This window comes from Oncorhynchus mykiss, chromosome 6 (assembly GCF_057628025.1).
Source record: "Oncorhynchus mykiss isolate SJ-2025 chromosome 6, ASM5762802v1, whole genome shotgun sequence".
In the NCBI taxonomy this organism is placed as follows: Eukaryota; Metazoa; Chordata; class Actinopteri; order Salmoniformes; family Salmonidae; genus Oncorhynchus; species Oncorhynchus mykiss.
In genome coordinates, this window is record NC_143027.1 from 80,187,501 (window position 1) to 80,209,124 (window position 21,624).

The 21,624-nt window shown below is 45.6% G+C and overlaps 1 protein-coding gene across 1 annotated transcript in view; it reads left to right on the forward strand.

Moving 5' to 3' along the window:
- LOC110526764 (fibrillin-1) overlaps positions 1-21,324 on the forward strand; it is a 161,127-nt gene extending 139,803 nt beyond the window's left edge. The window contains exons 56-66 of the mRNA XM_090239009.1: positions 5,477-5,608; positions 6,112-6,237; positions 6,329-6,535; positions 7,825-7,950; positions 10,391-10,513; positions 11,695-11,811; positions 13,354-13,482; positions 13,730-13,849; positions 15,837-16,065; positions 16,760-16,997; positions 19,292-21,324. Of these exons, the coding sequence (XP_090095135.1) occupies positions 5,477-5,608; positions 6,112-6,237; positions 6,329-6,535; positions 7,825-7,950; positions 10,391-10,513; positions 11,695-11,811; positions 13,354-13,482; positions 13,730-13,849; positions 15,837-16,065; positions 16,760-16,997; positions 19,292-19,672 (1,928 nt within the window). The 3' untranslated portion in view covers positions 19,673-21,324. The remainder of the gene's footprint in view (positions 1-5,476; positions 5,609-6,111; positions 6,238-6,328; positions 6,536-7,824; positions 7,951-10,390; positions 10,514-11,694; positions 11,812-13,353; positions 13,483-13,729; positions 13,850-15,836; positions 16,066-16,759; positions 16,998-19,291) is intronic.
- The last annotated feature ends 300 nt before the right edge of the window (positions 21,325-21,624 follow it).

Genomic DNA, 21,624 nt, shown 5'->3' on the forward strand with positions numbered 1-21,624 from the left:
TAGGGACTGGAATCTGCTATAGATATCTACTATAGGCCTGTAGGGACTGGAATATGCTATAGATATCTACTATAGGCCTGTAGGGACTGGAATCTGCTATAGATATCTACTATAGGCCTGTAGGGACTGGAATCTGCTATAGATATCTACTATAGGCCTGTAGGGACTGGAATCTGCTATAGATATCTACTTTAGGCCTGTAGGGACTGGAATATGCTATAGATATCTACTATAGGCCGTAGGGACTGGAATCTGCTATAGATATCTACTATAGGCCAATAGGGACTGGATTTAAGCAATAAGGCCTAAGGGGTGTAGTATAGGGCCAATGTACCACGGCTAAGGGCTGTTCTTAAGCACAACGCACAGAGTGCCTTTTGCTATTAGAAACTGGTTACCAATGTAATTAGAGCAGTAAACATTTGTTTGTTATTGTCACGTTCGTCATAACAAGGAGACCAATGCACAGCGTGATAAGAATACATACTTCTTATAATGAAGAATAAACACTGAACAATGTATACAAAACAACACAGACGCAATGATACACACGTACTGACAGGCAACTACACATAGACAATAAACCACAAACCCAAAATGGAAAATGGCAACCTAAATAGGATCCCCAATCAGAGACAACGATAAACAGCTAGCTGTCTCTGATTGGGAACCAATTCAGGCCACCATAGACCTACATATACCTAGACATACTAAAACCCCATAGATATACAAAAAACCCTAGACAGGGTAAACACCTAGACAATACAAAAACTAAACCAACCACCCTTGTCACACCCTGACATAACCAAAATAATAAAGAAAACTAACTACTAACAAATCAAATCAAATCAAATCAAAATCAGGGACTGGAATCTGCTATAGATATCTACTAAGGTCAGGGCGTGAAAGTTATACCCATGGTATACGGTCTGATATACCATGGCTGTCAGCCAATCAGCATTCAGGGTTTGAATCACCCGGTTTATAATATACTATAGATATCTTACTTTAGGGCCTGTAGGTATGGCAGTGACTGGAATCTGCTATAGATACTAAATAGACTGTAGAGACTGTAGGTACAGCAGGGACTGGAATCTGCAATAGATACTAAATCTACTGTAGAGACTAGGTACAGCAGGGACTGGAATCTGCTATAGATACTAAATGGACTGTAGAGACTAGGTACAGCAGGGACTGGAATCTGCTATAGATACTAAATGGACTGTAGAGACTGTAGGTACAGCAGGGACTGGAATCTGCTATAGATACTAAATGGACTGTAGAGACTGTAGGTACAGCAGGGACTGGAATCTGCTATAGATACTAAATGGACTGTAGAGACTGTAGGTACAGCAGGGACTGGAATCTGCTATAGATACTAAATGGACTGTAGAGACTAGGTACAGCAGGGACTGGAATCTGCTATAGATACTAAATGGACTGTAGAGACTGTAGGTACAGCAGGGACTGGAATCTGCTATAGATACTAAATGGACTGTAGAGATTAGGTACAGCAGGGACTGGAATCTGCTATAGATACTAAATGGACTGTAGAGACTGTAGGTACAGCCCGGACTGGAATCTGCTATAGATACTAAATGGACTGTAGACTGTAGGTACAGCAGGGACTGGAATCTGCTATAGATACTAAATGGACTGTAGAGACTGTAGGTACAGCAGGGAATGGAATCTGCTATAGATACTAAATGGACTGTAGAGACTGTAGGTACAGCCCGGACTGGAATCTGCTATAGATACTAAATGGACTGTAGAGACTGTAGGTACAGCAGGGACTGGAATCTGCTACAGATACTAAATGGACTGTAGAGACTGTAGGTACAGCAGGGACTGGAATCTTCTATAGATACTAAATGGACTGTAGAGACTAGGTACAGCAGGGACTGGAATCTGCTATAGATACTAAATGGACTGTAGAGACTGTAGGTACAGCAGGGACTGGAATCTGCTATAGATACTAAATGGACTGTAGAGACTGTAGGTACAGCAGGGACTGGAATCTGCTATAGATACTAAATGGACTGTAGAGACTAGGTACAGCAGGGACTGGAATCTGCTATAGATACTAAATGGACTGTAGAGACTGTAGGTACAGCAGGGACTGGAATCTGCTATAGATACTAAATGGACTGTAGAGACTGTAGGTACAGCAGGGACTGGAATCTGCTATAGATACTAAATGGACTGTAGAGACTGTAGGTACAGCAGGGACTGGAATCTGCTATAGATACTAAATGGACTGTAGAGACTGTAGGTACAGCAGGGACTGGAATCTGCTATAGATACTAAATGGACTGTAGAGACTGTAGGTACAGCAGGGACTGGAATCTGCTATAGATACTAAATGGACTGTAGAGACTGTAGGTACAGCAGGGACTGGAATCTGCTATAGATACTAAATGGACTGTAGAGACTGTAGGTACAGCAGGGACTGGAATCTGCTATAGATACTAAATGGACTGTAGAGACTAGGTACAGCAGGGACTGGAATCTGCTATAGATACTAAATGGACTGTAGAGACTGTAGGTACAGCAGGGACTGGAATCTGCTATAGATACTAAATGGACTGTAGAGACTGTAGGTACAGCAGGGACTGGAATCTGCTATAGATACTAAATGGACTGTAGAGACTGTAGGTACAGCAGGGACTGGAATCTGCTATAGATACTAAATGGACTGTAGAGACTAGGTACAGCAGGGACTGGAATCTGCTATAGATACTAAATGGACTGTAGAGACTGCAGGTACAGCAGGGACTGGAATCTGCTATAGATACTAAATGGACTGTAGAGACTAGGTACAGCAGGGACTGGAATCTGCTATAGATACTAAATGGACTGTAGAGACTGTAGGTACAGCAGGGACTGGAATCTGCTATAGATACTAAATGGACTGTAGAGACTGTAGGTACAGCAGGGACTGGAATCTGCTATAGATACTAAATGGACTGTAGAGACTGTAGGTACAGCAGGGACTGGAATCTGCTATAGATACTAAATGGACTGTAGAGACTGTAGGTACAGCAGGGACTGGAATCTGCTATAGATACTAAATGGACTGTAGAGACTGTAGGTACAGCAGGGACTGGAATCTGCTATAGATACTAAATGGACTGTAGAGACTGTAGGTACAGCAGGGACTGGAATCTGCTATAGATACTAAATGGACTGTAGAGACTGTAGGTACAGCAGGGACTGGAATCTGCTATAGATACTAAATGGACTGTAGAGACTGTAGGTACAGCAGGGACTGGAATCTGCTATAGATACTAAATGGACTGTAGAGACTGTAGGTACAGCAGGGACTGGAATCTGCTATAGATACTAAATGGACTGTAGAGACTGTAGGTACAGCAGGGACTGGAATCTGCTATAGATACTAAATGGACTGTAGAGACTGTAGGTACAGCAGGGACTGGAATCTGCTATAGATACTAAATGGACTGTAGAGACTGTAGGTACAGCAGGGACTGGAATCTGCTATAGATACTAAATGGACTGTAGAGACTGTAGGTACAGCAGGGACTGGAATCTGCTATAGATACTAAATGGACTGTAGAGACTGTAGGTACAGCAGGGACTGGAATCTGCTATAGATACTAAATGGACTGTAGAGACTGTAGGTACAGCAGGGACTGGAATCTGCTATAGATACTAAATGGACTGTAGAGACTAGGTACAGCAGGGACTGGAATCTGCTATAGATACTAAATGGACTGTAGAGACTGTAGGTACAGCAGGGACTGGAATCTGCTATAGATACTAAATGGACTGTAGAGACTGTAGGTACAGCAGGGACTGGAATCTGCTATAGATACTAAATGGACTGTAGAGACTGTAGGTACAGCAGGGACTGGAATCTGCTATAGATACTAAATGGACTGTAGAGACTGTAGGTACAGCAGGGACTGGAATCTGCTATAGATACTAAATGGACTGTAGAGACTGTAGGTACAGCAGGGACTGGAATCTGCTATAGATACTAAATGGACTGTAGAGACTGTAGGTACAGCAGGGACTGGCATCTGCTATAGATACTAAATGGACTGTAGAGACTAGGTACAGCAGGGACTGGAATCTGCTATAGATACTAAATGGACTGTAGAGACTGTAGGTACAGCAGGGACTGGAATCTGCTATAGATACTAAATGGACTGTAGAGACTGTAGGTACAGCAGGGACTGGAATCTGCTATAGATACTAAATGGACTGTAGAGACTGTAGGTACAGCAGGGACTGGAATCTGCTATAGATACTAAATGGACTGTAGAGACTGTAGGTACAGCAGGGACTGGAATCTGCTATAGATACTAAATGGACTGTAGAGACTGTAGGTACAGCAGGGACTGGAATCTGCTATAGATACTAAATGGACTGTAGAGACTGTAGGTACAGCAGGGACTGGAATCTGCTATAGATACTAAATGGACTGTAGAGACTGTAGGTACAGCAGGGACTGGAATCTGCTATAGATACTAAATGGACTGTAGAGACTGTAGGTACAGCAGGGACTGGAATCTGCTATATATACTAAATGGACTGTAGAGACTGTAGGTACAGCAGGGACTGGAATCTGCTATAGATACTAAATGGACTGTAGAGACTAGGTACAGCAGGGACTGGAATCTGCTATAGATACTAAATGGACTGTAGAGACTGTAGGTACAGCAGGGACTGGAATCTGCTATAGATACTAAATGGACTGTAGAGACTTTAGGTACAGCAGGGACTGGAATCTGCTATAGATACTAAATGGACTGTAGAGACTGTAGGTACAGCAGGGACTGGAATCTGCTATAGATACTAAATGGACTGTAGAGACTGTAGGTACAGCAGGGACTGGAATCTGCTATAGATACTAAATGGACTGTAGAGACTGTAGGTACAGCAGGGACTATGGGAATGTAGAGAAACATTCAACATTCCATAGTCTGTCGTCAGTACAGTGCAGTTAAACCAGAAATGTCTTTTAGGATTCTGAGGTGACAGTTACTGTATGAGGCTTCAGCTATCTACCATCTTACATAAGGCTTGGAGTCTCCACCTCACCCCTGCCTCAACTCTCTGTATCGGAATAAGACTTTATAAACACTGTGTGGGAGAGAGAGAGCATAACAAGGGTTTTACAAGGGGAGGAGAGGGAACCAGTGTTGAGTCAGAGACAGACAGGAGACAGGAGGAAGATGTCAGTGTGTGGACTATAGGCTGGTATTTACATGACTATTATAAACAGACCTTTATATACTCAGGGAGGGCTGGAAACACACATCCTCTGTTACCCAGGAAAGCACTTTGTCACACACATACACACATGCACACGCGCACACACACACACACAAGCTTCGACACACACTCATGCACAAATTCACGCACGTACGCACGCTCACACACACACACTCAGATACAAGCACACACATTATTGTACACACACTCACGGTGTGTGTCCCCTCCCTTGCAGACCAGAATGAGTGTGAGGATGGGCTGGATGACTGTGAGAGCAGAGGGATGCGCTGTAAGAACCTCATCGGGACCTACATGTGTATCTGTAACCCTGGTTACACACGGGCCCCTAACGGAGAGGGCTGCATAGGTAAGACACACACACTAACACATACAATTCTGGTTTTATCACCAGTTCATGGCTGGTCTATGTTATGGGGTTATTCAATTCACATATACACCAAACTTACCAAGACACCAAAGAGGAGTATGATCCCATACAATGTACACACATACAATATTCCTATCATCTACTTGTAGTAGCAAACAATACATGTGCTAATGGATCTGTAGTTCATGTAGGTTAGAACCATCGTACTTCATGGGGATTTGTCCATCTGGGGAACTACTGCAATAAACTGACATTCATCTCACAATATCTGATATAGTTTTATTCAGACTACCCTGCAGGTCTGTTCTGGATTTAATCACTATATCTCCACCGTGTGTGTGTGTGTGTGTGTGTGTGTGTGTGTGTGTGTGTGTGTGTGTGTGTGTGTGTGTGTGTGTGTGTGTGTGTGTGTGTGTGTGTGTGTGTGTGTGTGTGTGTGTGTGTGTGTGTGTGTGTGTGTGTGTGTGTGTGTGTGTGTGTAGATCTGAACGAATGCTCTGCTAAGCCAGGTATCTGTGAGAACGGTCGTTGTGAGAACACGGTTGGAAGCTATCGCTGCAGGTGTGACCAAGGCTTCAGCGCCAACCCTACACAGACTGAATGTATAGGTAAATACACCCCTTTCCCTACATCTCTCTCACTCACACTCTCACTCTATCTCTATCTCTCACTCACTCTCTCTCTCTCCCTCTCATCTAGATAACCGCCAGGGACTGTGTTTCACGGAGGTGTTGACTACACTGTGCCAGATGCAGTCCAGTAGCAGGAACAGTGTGACTAAGTCTGAGTGTTGCTGTGATGGAGGACGAGGCTGGGGCTCTAACTGTGAGCTGTGTCCTCTACCTGGGACCACACACTACAAGAAGATGTGTCCACTGGGGCCCGGATACACAACAGACGGCAAAGGTAGAAATACTCACTCATATCTATACACAACCCTGCACCATGGATGGTACACAATCACTAGTCCACTGAGCTAAAGCCGAGGCAATAGCTCTGTGACATCACATTGTCTTCAGGTCTAACCAAACTACCTCCACTTTATGGACGGTTGGGATCTACCTGAGGACTACTCAGGCAAATGCAGATGAGTGTGTGTTTATTATGATAATGTTGTAGTTGACAGGACGCTCTCTCCCCCAGACATTGATAAGTGTGTATTTATTATGATAATGTTGTAGTTGACAGGACTCTCTCTCCCTCAGACATTGATAAGTGTGTGTTTATTATGATAATGTTGTAGTTGACAGGACGCTCTCTCCCCCAGACATTGATAAGTGTGTATTTATTATGATAATGTTGTAGTTGACAGGACTCTCTCTCCCTCAGACATTGATAAGTGTGTGTTTATTATGATAATGTTGTAGTTGACAGGACTCTCTCTCCCTCAGACATTGATAAGTGTGTATTTATTATGATAATGTTGTAGTTGACAGGACTCTCTCTCCCTCAGACATTGATAAGTGTGTGTTTATTATGATAATGTTGTAGTTGACAGGACTCTCTCTCCCCCAGACATTGATAAGTGTGTGTTTATTATGATAATGTTGTAGTTGACAGGACTCTCTCTCCCTCAGACATTGATGAGTGTGTGTTTATGATGATAATGCTGTAGTTGACAGGACTCTCTCTCCCTCAGACATTGATAAGTGTGTGTTTATTATGATAATGTTGTAGTTGACAGGACTCTCTCTCCCTCAGACATATATGAGTGTGTGTTTATTGTGATAATGTTGTAGTTGACAGGACTCTCTCTCCCTCAGACATTGATAAGTGTGTGTTTATGATGATAATGTTGTAGTTGACAGGACTCTCTCTCCCTCAGACATTGATAAGTGTGTGTTTATTATGATAATGTTGTAGTTGACAGGACTCTCTCTCCCTCAGACATTGATAAGTGTGTGTTTATGATGATAATGTTGTAGTTGACAGGACTCTCTCTCCCTCAGACATTGATAAGCGTGTATTTATTATGATAATGTTGTAGTTGACAGGACTCTCTCTCCCTCAAACATAGATGAGTGTGTGTTTATGATGATAATGTTGTAGTTGACAGGACTCTCTCTCCCTCAAACATAGATAAGTGTGTGTTTATGATGATAATGTTGTAGTTGACAGGACTCTCTCCCTCAAACATAGATGAGTGTGTGTTTATGATGATAATGTTGTAGTTGACAGGACTCTCTCTCCCTCAGACATAGATGAGTGTCGTGTGATGGGGAACCTGTGTGTGAACGGACAGTGTGTCAACAGCCTGGGCTCCTACAGCTGTGTGTGTAAAACTGGGTACACCACAGATATCACTGGCACCCTGTGTGTGGGTAAGACTACGACACTCTAACACTGTCTAAGGTCCAGCCCCAAATCACACTCTATTTCCCACTACCTTTGACCAGGCTTTCTCCTCCCTCTCTCCTGTGTAGATATGGATGAGTGTAACTTCTCTCTCTCCTGTGTAGATGTGGATGAGTGTAACTTGTCTCTCTCCTGTGTAGATATGGATGAGTGTAACTTGTCTCTCTCCTGTGTAGATATGGATGAGTGTAACTTCTCTCTCTCCTGTGTAGATGTGGATGAGTGTAACTTGTCTCTCTCCTGTGTAGATGTGGATGAGTGTAACTTGTCTCTCTCCTGTGTAGATATGGATGAGTGTAACTTCTCTCTCTCCTCTCTAGATGTGGATGAGTGTAACTTCTCTCTCCTCTAGATGTGGATGAGTGTAACTTGTCTCTCGCTTGTGTAGATGTGGATGAATGTGACTTCTCTCTCTCCTGTGTAGATATGGATGAGTGTAACTTGTCTCTCTCCTGTGTAGATGTGGATGAGTGTAACTTCTCTCTCTCCTGTGCAGATGTGGATGAGTGTAACTTCTCTCTCTCCTCTCTAGATATGGATGAGTCTAACTTCTCTCTCCTGTGTAGATATGGATGAGTGTAACTTCTCTCTGTCCTCTCTAGATGTGGATAAGTGTAACTTCTCTCTCCTCTAGATGTGGATGAGTGTAGCTTCTATCTCTACTCTCTAGATATGGATGAGTGTAACTTCTCTCTCCTGTGTAGATATGGATGAGTGTAACTTCTCTCTCTCCTGTGTAGATGTGGATGAGTGTAACTTCTTTCTCTCCTCTCTAGATGTGGATGAGTGTAACTTCTCTCTCCTCTAGATGTGGATGAGTGTAACTTCTCTCTCGCTTGTGTAGATGTGAAAGAATGTGACTTCTCTCTCTCCTGTGTAGATATGGATGAGTGTAACTTGTCTCTCCCCTGTGTAGATGTGGATGAGTGTAACTTCTCTCTCCTCTAGATGTGGATGAGTGTAACTTGACTCTCGCTTGTGTAGATTTGGATGAATGTGACTTCTCTCTCTCCTGTCTAGATATGGATGAGTGTAACTTGTCTCTCTCCTGTGTAGATATGGATGAGTATAACTGGTCTCTCCTGTGTAGATATGGATGAGTGTAACTTGTCTCTCCTGTGTAGATATGGATGAGGGTAACTTGTCTCTCTCCTGTGTAGATATGGATGAGCGTAACTTGTCTCTCCTGTGTAGATATGGATGAGTGTAACTTCTCTCTCTCCTGTGTAGATATGGATGAGTGTAACTTGTCTCTCCTGTGTAGATATGGATGAGTGTAACTTGTCTCTCTCCTGTGTAGATATGGATGAGTGTAACTTGTCTCTCCTGTGTAGATATGGATGAGGGTAGCTTCTCTCTCTCCTCTCTAGATGTGGATGAGTGTAACTTCTCTCTCCTTTAGATGTGGATGAGTGTAACTTCTCTCTCGCTTGTGTAGATGTGGATGAATGTGACTTCTCTCTCTCCTGTGTAGATATGGATGAGTGTAACTTGTCTCTCTCCTGTGTAGATATGGATGAGTGTAACTTGTCTCTCCTGTGTAGATATGGATGAGGGTAGCTTCTCTCTCTCCTCTCTAGATGTGGATGAGTGTAACTTCTCTCTCCTCTAGATGTGGATGAGTGTAACTTCTCTCTCGCTTGTGTAGATGTGGATGAATGTGACTTCTCTCTCCTGTGTAGATATGGATGAGTGTAACTTGTCTCTCTCCTGTGTAGATATGGATGAGTGTAACTTGTCTCTCCTGTGTAGATATGGATGAGGGTAGCTTCTCTCTCTCCTCTCTAGATGTGGATGAGTGTAACTTCTCTCTCCTCTAGATGTGGATGAGTGTAACTTCTCTCTCGCTTGTGTAGATGTGGATGAATGTGACTTCTCTCTCTCCTGTGTAGATATGGATGAGTGTAACTTGTCTCTCTCCTGTGTAGATGTGGATGAGTGTAACTTATCTCTCTCCTGTGCAGATGTGGATGAGTGTAACTTCTCTTTCTCATGTGTAGATGTGGATGAGTGTAACTTATCTCTCTCCTGTGTAGATGTGGATGAGTGTAACTTATCTCTCTCCTGTGTAGATATGGATGAGTGTAACTTGTCTCTCTCCTGTGTAGATATGGATGAGTGTATGTTGTCTCTCCTGTGTAGATATGGATGAGTGTAACTTGTCTCTCCTGTGTAGATATGGATGAGTAACGTGTCTCTCCTGTGTAGATATGGATGAGTGTAACTTGTCTCTCCTGTGTAGATATGGATGAGTAACGTGTCTCTCCTGTGTAGATATGGATGAGTAACGTGTCTCTCCTGTGTAGATATGGATGAGTGTAACGTGTCTCTCCTGTGTAGATATGGATGAGTAACGTGTCTCTCCTGTGTAGATATGGATGAGTGTAACTTGTCTCTCCTGTGTAGATATGGATGAGTGTGTGCAGGCTCCTAAGCCGTGTAACTTCCTCTGTAAGAACACAGAGGGAAGCTACCTCTGCTCCTGTCCCAGAGGATACATCCTGCAGGAGGATGGCAAGAGCTGCCGAGGTGAGACATGCACAGACACACACACAACAGCACACACACACACACAGTCACAGTGACAGCCTCACACACACAGTGTGTGCATTTCCGTGTATGTGGTGAGCAGAGATTGTGATCTGTTGCGTCTGGTAGGTCATGTGTTTATCAGTGTGTATGGTCAGTTTGGGGAGTTTATACAAACATAATTGGTCCATATTGCTCATTACCACTCTTGGCGACAGCTATGTTTACCCTAGGGCAGTATCTACACATGCTCACGCACACAGACATGCACAGACACACACACACTCACACACTCAGACACACATACACACTCACTCACTCACTCACACAGACACATACACACAAACACTCTCAGACACACACATTCAGACACACGCACAAACTTTCCGCCTGGTTTCCACCATGTTTCCGGGGTCTGGTTCTGTGGCAGTTCATCAACAGGTCACTGACAGGAGAAGGACTGGAAACTAACTCTATACAGTTGTGGAGCTGGAATCTAACCTTTACTCTCTCTCTCTACCCCCCTCTCTCTCTACCCCCCTCTCTCTCTCTATCCCCCTCTCCCTCTATCCCCCTCTCTCTCTATCCCCCTCTCTCTCTATCCCCCTCTCTCTCTCTATCCCCCTCTCCCTCTATCCCCCTCTCTCTCTATCCCCCTCTCTCTCTATCCCCCTCTCTCTATCCCCCTCTCTCTCTATCCCCCTCTCTCTCTCTCTATTCCCCCCTCTCTCTATCCCCCCTATCTCTATCCCCTCTCTCTCTATCCCCCTCTCTCTCTATCCCCCGCTCTCTTTATCCCCCTCTCTCTCTCTCTCTATCCCCCCTCTCTCTCTCTATCCCCCTCTCTCTATCCCCCCTATCTCTATCTCCCTCTCTCTCTATCCCCTCTCTCCCTGTCCCCCTCTCTCTCTACCCCCTCTCTCCCTGTCCCCCTCTCTCTCCCTCTCTCTCTATCCCCTCTCTCCCTGTCCCCCTCTCTCTCCCTCTCTCTCTATCCCCTCTCTCTCTATCCCCCCCTCTCTCTATCCCCCCTATCTCTATCTCCCTCTCTCCCTATCCCCTCTCTCCCTGTCCCCCTCTCTCTCTCCCTCTCTCTCTCTATCCCCCCCTCTCTCTATCCCCCTTATCTCTATCTCCCTCTCTCTCTCTCTCCCTCTCTCTCTCTCTCCCCCTCCTCTCAGATCTGGATGAGTGTCAGAGCAAACAGCACAACTGTCAGTTCCTGTGTGTGAACACCATTGGAGGATTCACCTGCAAATGTCCTCCAGGCTTCACCCAGCACCATACTGCCTGCATAGGTAACACACACACACACACACACACACACAAACTCCTCCCTCCTCCACTCGACTAGGCTTTACAAACATAACCAAATGTAGCCACTTATCTTCCATCTCTCCCCATAAAAAGTCTCTTTAATGTTCTCCGTCTGCTATCACACATCAGATTGGGCTCAACTGAACTGTTGCCATGACAACTTAACAATGACTTGTTGTGGAATTTTGCAGTCTGTTGCCATGGTTACAACAGGGGTTTTCCATTCCGCACTTCAGCTCCCATGACTTTGTGGCTAGACAGCCTCCCTCCGTTCATTGGTCAATCAGCCAGTCAGTCTGTGGTGAATTATTTTTGCCTAGCCCGAGTAACAAGGTGGGTGAAGGTTGCATATTTGAGACCATTCCATTGGTCCTGCACTGGCCAAGGTCAAACAGATGCACCCAGTCAGTCAGTCAGTCAGTAAATCAGTCGGTAAGTCACTCAGACAGTCTGTTGTTGACCAATGGTCTTTCTCTCTCTACCTCTCGCTCACCCCCCACTCTCCCCTCTCTCCTTCTCTCTTCTCCCGCTCTCCTTCCAGATAGTAATGTCTCTCTCTGGGGCCTCCCGGGTGGCGCAGTGGTTAAGGGCGCTGTACTGCAGCGCCAGCTGTGCCATCAGAGTCCTGGGTTCGCGCCCAGGCTCTGTCGTAACCGGCCGCGACCGGGAGGTCCGTGGGGCGACGCACAATTGGCCTAGCGTCGCCCGGGTTAGGGAGGGCTTGGTCGGTAGGGGTGTCCTTGTCTCATCGCGCACCAGCGACTCATGTGGCGGGCTGGGCGCAGTGTACGCTAGCCAAGGTGGCCAGGTGCACGGTGTTTCCTCCGGCGCATTGGTGCGGCTGGCTTCCGGGTTGGATGTGCCCTGTGTTAAAGAAGCAGCGGCTTGGTTGGTTGTGTATCGGAGGACGCATGACTTTCAACCTTCGTCTCTCCCGAGCCCGTACGGGAGTTGTAGCGATGAGACAAGATAGTAGCTACTACAACAATTGGATACTACGAAATTGGGGAGAAAAAGGGGTAAAAAAAATAAGTAAATTTAAAAAAAGTAATGTAATCTCTCTGTAGATAGTAATGAATGTCTCTCTCTCTGTAGATAGTAATGAGTCTCTCTCTGTAGATAGTAATGAATGTCTCTCTCTCTGTAGATAGTAATCTCTCTCTCTCTGTAGATAGTAATGAGTGTCTCTCTCTGTAGATAGTAATGAGTGTCTCTCTCTCTCTGTAGATAGTAAAGAGTGTCTCTCTCGCTGTAGATAGTAATGAGTATCTCTCTCTGTAGATAATAATGTCTCTCTCTCTGTGTAGATAGTAATGAATGTCTCTCTCTCTCTGTAGATAGTAATAAGTGTCTCTCTGTAGATAGTAATGAGTCTCTCTCTCTGTAGATAGTAATAAGTGTCTCTCTGTAGATAGTAATGAGTCTCTCTCTCTGTAGATAGTAATGAGTCTCTCTCTCTGTAGATAGTAATGAGTGTCTCTCTCTGTGTAGATAGTAATGAATGTCTCTCTCTCTCTCTGTAGATAATAATGAATGTGGGTCGGACCCTGCTCTGTGTGGCTCTAATGGTGTGTGTCAGAACAGCCCAGGCAGCTTCAACTGCGAGTGTACTAGAGGATTCTCAATGGACCCCAATGGACAGAGCTGTGAAGGTCAGCCAATCACTGCCTCTCTCGGGATCAGCTGACTCCATACCCCTAGGCACTTTATATGGATCTGAAATGATCAGATAGGTATAGGCAATATGGCAATAACTCCACTATAAACAGGGATTTGGTAGAAACTTCACCTTTTTGCTTGTACCTATCCAGTACAGTTAGATAACTGTATGGCCACATAACTATTGTAATGCTGTGTGTGTGGGTGTTTGTTTGTGTGTGTATGTGGTTTCCCTGACAGATATGGATGAGTGTGATGGTAACCACCGTTGTCAACATGGCTGTCAGAACCTGGTGGGAGGGTACCGGTGTAGCTGTCCTCAGGGATACCTACAACACTATCAATGGAACCAGTGTGTCGGTGAGTGGTACAGACTCTCTCTCTCTTTCTCTCAATCCTTCTCCCCCCCTGTCTGTCTGTCTTCTGTCTTTCTCTCCCCCTGTCTGTCTGTCTTCTGTCTTTCTCTCCCCCCTGTCTGTCTGTCTTCTGTCTTTCTCTCCCCCTGTCTGTCTGTCTTCTGTCTTTCTCTCCCCCCCTGTCTGTCTGTCTTCTGTCTCCCCCCCCCCCCCCCTGTCTGTCTTCTGTCTTCCCCCCCCCCCCCCCCCTGTCTGTCTGTCTTCTGTCTTTCTCCCCCTCTGTATGTCTGTCTTCTGTCTTTCTCTCCCCATGTCTGTCTGTCTTCTGTCTTTCTCCCCCCCCCTGTCTGTCTGTCTTCTGTCTTCCCCCCCCCCCTGTCTGTCTTCTGTCTTCCCCCCCCCTGTCTGTCTTCTGTCTTTCTCCCCCTCTGTATGTCTGTCTTCTGTCTTTCTCTCCCCATGTCTGTCTGTCTTCTGTCTTTCTCTCCCCCCTTGTCTGTCTGTCTTCTGTCTTTCTCTCCCCTGTCTGTCTGTCTTCTGTCTTTCTCTCCCCCCTTGTCTGTCTGTCTTCTGTCTTTCTCTCCCCTGTCTGTCTGTCTTCTGTCTTTCTCTCCCCCCCTGTATGTCTGTCTTCTGTCTTTCTCTCCCCCTGTCTGTCTGTCTTCTGTCTTTCTCTCCCCGCCCTGTCTGTCTGTCTTCTGTCTTTCTCTCCCCCTGTCTATCTGTCTTCTGTCTTTCTCTCCCCCCCTGTCTGTCTGTCTGTCTTCTGTCTTTCTCTCCCCCCTGTCTGTCTGTCTTCTGTCTTTCTCTCCCCCCCGTCTGTCCGTCTTCTGTCTTTCTCTCCCCCTGTCTGTCTGTCTTTCTCTCCCCCCCTGTCTGTCTGTCTTCTGTCTTTCTCTCCCCCCTTGTCTGTCTGTCTTCTGTCTTTCTCTCCCCTGTCTGTCTGTCTTCTGTCTTTCTCTCCCCCCTTGTCTGTCTGTCTTCTGTCTTTCTCTCCCCTGTCTGTCTGTCTTCTGTCTTTCTCTCCCCCCCTGTATGTCTGTCTTCTGTCTTTCTCTCCCCCTGTCTGTCTGTCTTCTGTCTTTCTCTCCCCGCCCTGTCTGTCTGTCTTCTGTCTTTCTCTCCCCCTGTCTATCTGTCTTCTGTCTTTCTCTCCCCCCCTGTCTGTCTGTCTGTCTTCTGTCTTTCTCTCCCCCCTGTCTGTCTGTCTTCTGTCTTTCTCTCCCCCCCGTCTGTCCGTCTTCTGTCTTTCTCTCCCCCTGTCTGTCTGTCTTTCTCTCCCCCCCTGTCTGTCTGTCTTCTGTCTTTCTCTCCCCCCTTGTCTGTCTGTCTTCTGTCTTTCTCCCCCCCTGTCTGTCTGTCTTCTGTCTTTCTCTCCCCCCTTGTCTGTCTGTCTTCTGTCTTTCTCTCCCCATGTCTGTTTGTCTTCTGTCTTTCTCTCCCCCCTTGTCTGTCTGTCTTCTGTCTTTCTCCCCCCCTGTCTGTCTGTCTGTCTTCTGTCTTTCTCCCCCCCTGTCTGTCTGTCTTCTGTCTTTCTCTCCCCCCTTGTCTGTCTGTCTTCTGTCTTTCTCTCCCCATGTCTGTCTGTCTTCTGTCTTTCTCTCCCCCCTTGTCTGTCTGTCTTCTGTCTTTCTCTCTCCCTCAACATCAAATCTACATCCCTTTCCTGGAAGTTGAACTTGTTCCTCTCTAGATTACTGGAAGCGCTCCCTCCCTGAGTCACTGTCCTACATGAACACTGTTGTTATAACTGAGTCGCTGGCACTTTAACTTGACTCTACTGATGGGAATTACAGCATTGATATTCAGTGGCCTTTCCCAAAAAGAACACGGCCAATGTTTATCAGCTGAACCGGTACTACAGATGGTTTCCTCATTCCCTTCAAGAGTTTCTCAGTATTGTTTGTGTTCTCTGGCCGAGGTTTGACCCATATTTGACATCTGTTTGTTTTGTTGACTTCCTGTCTGTGTTGTTTGTTTCCTGTGGTCAGATGAGAACGAGTGCCAGAACACTCAGATCTGTGGGGGAGCGTCGTGCCATAACACCCTGGGGAGCTTCCGTTGCCTCTGTCCCACTGGGTTCAACTATGGAGACCAGGGGGGGTGCAGTGACATCAACGAGTGCTCCTCCTCCTCTAATCCATGTAACTACGGCTGTTCCAACACAGACGGAGGGTATCTCTGTGGCTGTCCACCTGGATACTACCGTGCTGGACAGGGGTGAGTGATTGAGACTGTGTGTGTGTGTGTGTGTGTGTGTGTGTGTGTGTGTGTGTGTGTGTGTGTGTGTGTGTGTGTGTGTGTGTGTGTGTGTGTGTGTGTGTGTGTGTGTGTGTGTGTGTGTGTGTGTGTGTGTGTGTGTGTGTGTGTGTGTGTGTGTGTGTGTGTGTGTGTGTGTGTGTGTGTGTGTGTGTGTTTGGAGCAATATCATTATCAATTTTGATGGATAGACGGGTTTGTTGTTTAGCAACAAAACCAACACGTGCGTAACTATGGGACAAAACAGACAGGGTTGGCTTAGATTGTTGACAACATGTAAACTACATTTTGTCTCCGATATTTATTGAAAACATATATAAATGTGCACAATGTCTCTCAAATACATCGTTACAGTTGTTGGTTAGCTAGCTAGCGAATTTTAGCCATATTAGCATTGTAATGAAATCAGTCAAAACCCCTAAAAAAGACATGGTATCAAGAACAAGATGAAACTAGCTGAAACGAGACACTTTATTGTCATTGTTGGTAGCTATCTGGCCATCCACAATCACAACAACACATAGACCCCTGTCCCATTGAAGTGTGCACATTGTTTTGGTGATGTTGTCAGCTAGCCCATGTATAGGCAAGATGGTGTTTGGGTATGATTTTATGCCCTGTGTGTGTGTGATTGACTCCTTTCTGTGTGTTCCAGGCACTGTGTGTCAGGCGTGGGCTTTGGTAGTGGTGTGAGTCTGGGCCAGGGAGGAGGAGGAGGAGGAGGAGGAGGAGGAGGAGGAGGAGGAGGAGGAGGAGGAGGGGCAGCAGAGGTGGGTGACAACGATCTGTCTCCTGAGGCCTGCTACGAGTGTAAGATCAACGGTTACCCCAAGAAGGGGCGCAAACGCCGCGACACCAACTCAACGCTGGAGCAACCTCTGGACAATGCACAGGTAATGTCTGTCTGTCTTGGTCTGGTGGCCCCTAGAATGGTCATGCTATCATGTCTTGCCTGCTCTTCACTGAATCCGTAGTACATATTAACTGTGTGGTCCTGTGTTGTGTCATCAGGATCCGGAGTGTTGAGTGTTGTCAGTGTTTACATAATCCACCTACTACATGGTCCTGTGTCCTCAGCATCAGGAGACAGTGAACCTGGACAGTGTTACACATCATATATCTGTATAATACTGTATATCTGTATGTAACCTGTCCTGTGTCCTCAGCATCAGGAGACAGTGAGTCTGGACAGTGTTACACATCATATATCTGTATAATACTGTATGTAACCTGTCTTGTGTCCTCAGCATCAGGAGACAGTGAGTCTGGACAGTGTTACACATCATATATCTGTATAATACTGTATATCTACAGTGGGGCAAAAAAGTATTTAGTCAGCCACCAATTGTGCAAGTTCTCCCACTTAAAAAGATGAGAGACGCCTGTAATTTTCATCATAGGTACACTTCAACTATGACAGACAAAATGAGGGAAAAAAATCCAGAAAATCACATTGTAGGATTTTTAATGAATTTATTTGCAAATTATGGTGGAAAATAAGTATTTGGTCACCTACAAACAAGCAAGATTTCTGGCTCTCACAGACCTGCAACTTGTTCTTTAAGAGGCTCCTCTGTCCTCCACTCGTTATCTGTATTAATGGCACCTGTTTGAACTTGTTATCAGTATAAAAGACACCTGTCCACAACCTCAACAGTCACACTCCAAACTCCACTATGGCCAAGACCAAAGAGCTGTCAAAGGACACCAGAAACAAAATTGTAGACCTGCACCAGGCTGGGAAGACTGAATCTGCAATAGGTAAGCAGCTTGGTTTGAAGAAATCAACTGTGGGAGCAATTATTAGGAAATGGAAGACATACAAGACCACTGATAATCTCCCTCGATCTGGGGCTCCACGCAAGATCTCACCCCGTGGGGTCAAAATGATCACAAGAACGGTGAGCAAAAATCCCAGAACCACACGGGGGGACCTAGTGAATGACCTGCAGAGAGCTGGGACCAAAGTAACAACGCCTACCATCAGTAACACACTACGCCACCAGGGACTCAAATCCTGCAGTGCAAGACGTGTCCCCCTGCCCTAAGCCAGTACATGTCCAGGCCCGTCTGAAGTTTGCTAGAGAGCATTTGGATGATCCAGAAGAAGATTGGGAGAATGTCATATGGTCAGATGAAACCAAAATAGAACTTTTTGGTAAAAACTCAACTCGTCGTGTTTGGAAGACAAAGAATGCTGAGTTGCATCCAAAGAACACCATACCTACTGTGAAGCATGGGGGTGGAAACATCATGCCTTGGGGCTGTTTTTCTGCAAAGGGACCAGGACGACTGATCCGTGTAAAGGAAAGAATGAATGGGGCCATGTCTCGTGAGATTTTCAGTGAAAACCTCCTTCCATCAGCAAGGGCATTGAAGATGAAACTTGGCTGGGTCTTTCAGCATGACAATTATCCCAAACACACCGCCCGGGCAACAAAGGAGTGGCTTCGTAAGAAGCATTTCAAGGTCCTGGAGTGGCCTAGCCAGTCTCCAGATCTCAACCCCATAGAAAATCTTTGGAGGGAGTTGAAAGTCCGTGTTGCCCAGCAACAGCCCAAAAACGTCCCTGCTCTAGAGGAGATCTGCATGGAGGAATGGGCCAAAATACCAGCAACAGTGTGTGAAAACCTTGTGAAGACTTACAGAAAATGTTTGACCTTTGTCATTGCCAACAAAGGGTATATAACAAAGTATTGAGATAAACTTTTGTTATTGAAAAAATACTTATTTTCCACCATTAATTTGCAAATAAATCCATTAAACTTCCTACAATGTGATTTTCTGGATTTTGTTTTCTCATTTTGTCTGTCATAGTTGAAGTGTACCTATGATGAAAATTACAGGCCTCTCTCATCTTTTTAAGTGGGAGAACTTGCACAATTGGTGGCTGACTAAATACTTTTTTGCCCCACTGTATATGTAACCTGTCCTGTGTCCTCAGCATCAGGAGACAGTGAGTCTGGACAGTGTTACACATCATATATCTGTATAATACTGTATGTAACCTGTCCTGTGTCCTCAGCATCAGGAGACAGTGAACCTGGACAGTGTTACACATAATATATCTGTATAATACTGTATGTAACCTGTCCTGTGTCCTCAGCATCAGGAGACAGTGAGCCTGGACAGTGTTACACATCATATATCTGTATAATACTGTATGTAACCTGTCCTGTGTCCTCAGCATCAGGAGACAGTGAGTCTGGAGAGTGTGGACATTGAGGACACCCTGCTGTTCAACCTAAACATGTCTGGCCTGTCCAGCCGAGACCACATCCTGGAGTTCACCCCGGCCCTGTCCACGCTCAACAACCACGTGCGCTACTCCATCGACTACGGCAACGAACTGGGCTACTTCAAGATCAGCCAGAGGGAGGGGCTTAGCTACCTGCACCTGTCCAAGAGGAAGTCCCTCCCCCCTGGAGCCTATTTCCTGCAGATCAGTAGCGTGGCCGTGTACAGGAAGAAGGAGCTGGCAGCGCTGGAGGACAGCAACGATAAAGACTACCTCACAGGCCAGCTGGGAGACACACTCACCATGAGGGTGCAGATAGTCCTGCATTAACCTACACTACAGGACTGACTGGGGTGGCTGGTCTGGGCTGGGTGGGAAGTGTATGCCTGTAAACACTGGTCTAGGAACAGATTCATTTACCCTTGATCCATATCTCAACCATTAGGATGGGGAGAGAAGATCTGACCCTGGGTCAGTGGTTATGGGCAACTTCTACCTACTCTGAGAGAGAGCTTGGGACAATCTCAACGCCAAAGAGACTAATGGGTGGGTGGGGGGAGGGGGGATTGCGATGTTTGATTCCCAAAGATGATTCTACATATCATAGATACAACCTTTAGTGCTACAGTGTAGGCCTAACCCACTGGCTACAGTATGGCTGGCTGTCTGAAGAAAGGCTTAGAGAATGAGAATGACATGGAGGGAAGACATGACAATGACACAACAATAACCACTCTAAACTGCTCTGTGCAGGAAGCTCTGGTTTGAATGTTTTTTTTTTTTAATTTTATGAAAAAGGTTTATATGAAATAGGTTTTGTATGATGATATGTGGAATCTGCCACTCTTTTGTGGGACATGTAAGGCAAATGCCATATCCACCCATAGCCCCTACCCCCAAGACCATGAGGGTAGCTAGGGAGTATGGGGTAGGAGGTAGGGGCTAGCGGTGGATTTGGACTGAGTAGCAGAGTGCAGAAGTCACTGATGCTGAGTGTTCACAGCTTGGCAGAGGTGGAAGTGAAAGGCAGCGTTCAGATTCTCCACCCTTCTCCCTGAAGTGTGCACTTGCTCACTCCCCCTTCATGGTTCACAAAGCATTGGCTGCTAAGGAGAGTTTCCACCATATTAGGTAAACCAGTCCATTCCTTTCAAATCCCTGAGGGGAGAAGGGTAGGGAATCGAACCGTAGCTAAAGTCTTTAGCTAGAAGGACCCCTCTTCCTCATCATAACTATGCTTCTTCATCTTCCCCACTGACTAGACTTCAGCATTACACATATTTACTGGTGCTAGTAACAAATCCACATAGACGTATGAATGCACTGTAATACTCAACACACAGTAGCTGTCTGTCTACTGTCCTTTTAATAAGATGTCAGACGTCTTCTTTTCAACCAAAACCAAAGTAACAGCCTGTCTGCTCTCTATACCACATGTAAATGAAGTGTGTTTATACTGTAATCAATGCCATGTTTAGAATGTTAATCTATGAAGCCTTTTGTAAACTAGAGAACGCCCCTGAGAGGAGGGGGTGTAATGGTGCTTATAATGACCTACTACTTCCTTTGATAAACTGTATACACACACACATTAAAACACACACACACTCGCAAACACACAACACAAATACACACACACGCCCTCAAACACACTCAAAACATACACCGTTCTGATGATGCCAAACCTGTGCCTTCATGATTATGCACTGAGGTCGACGCGGCCACACACTTTTCGTTCGTACAATCAGTGCGCCGTAGCGAAGTCAATCAGACCAGCCGCAGACTCATCCGTCTGTCGCTCTGTCACATCAGTGCTCCGTAGCGAAGTCAATCAGACCAGCCGCAGACTCATCCGTCTGTCACATCAGTGCTCCGTAGCGAAGTCAATCAGACCAGCCGCAGACTCATCCGTCTGTCGCTCTGTCACATCAGTGAGGGTTTAGTTGTAAAGTCACAATAAAAACTTGTTTTTTTGTTTAAAAGGTTTCGTTGTTGTCCCTGTCTCCCTACTTCACTTCCTCTCTTTGCAGATTATGCTATTTATGGGATGTATTTTAACCACTTTAAGGGCCAAAATCCCAGACACAGATTAAGCCTAATCCTGGACTAAAAAGCACTTTTAATGCACATTCATTGAACATTATTTTTAGTGTATGCTTAAATTACATTTATCATTTAGCAGACGCAATCACCTTGCTCTAGGATACAGACATGGTTGAATTTATTTTTTCACCTAGTCCACTCAGAGATTTGAACCATTGATTAACCTTTCGTTTACTGGC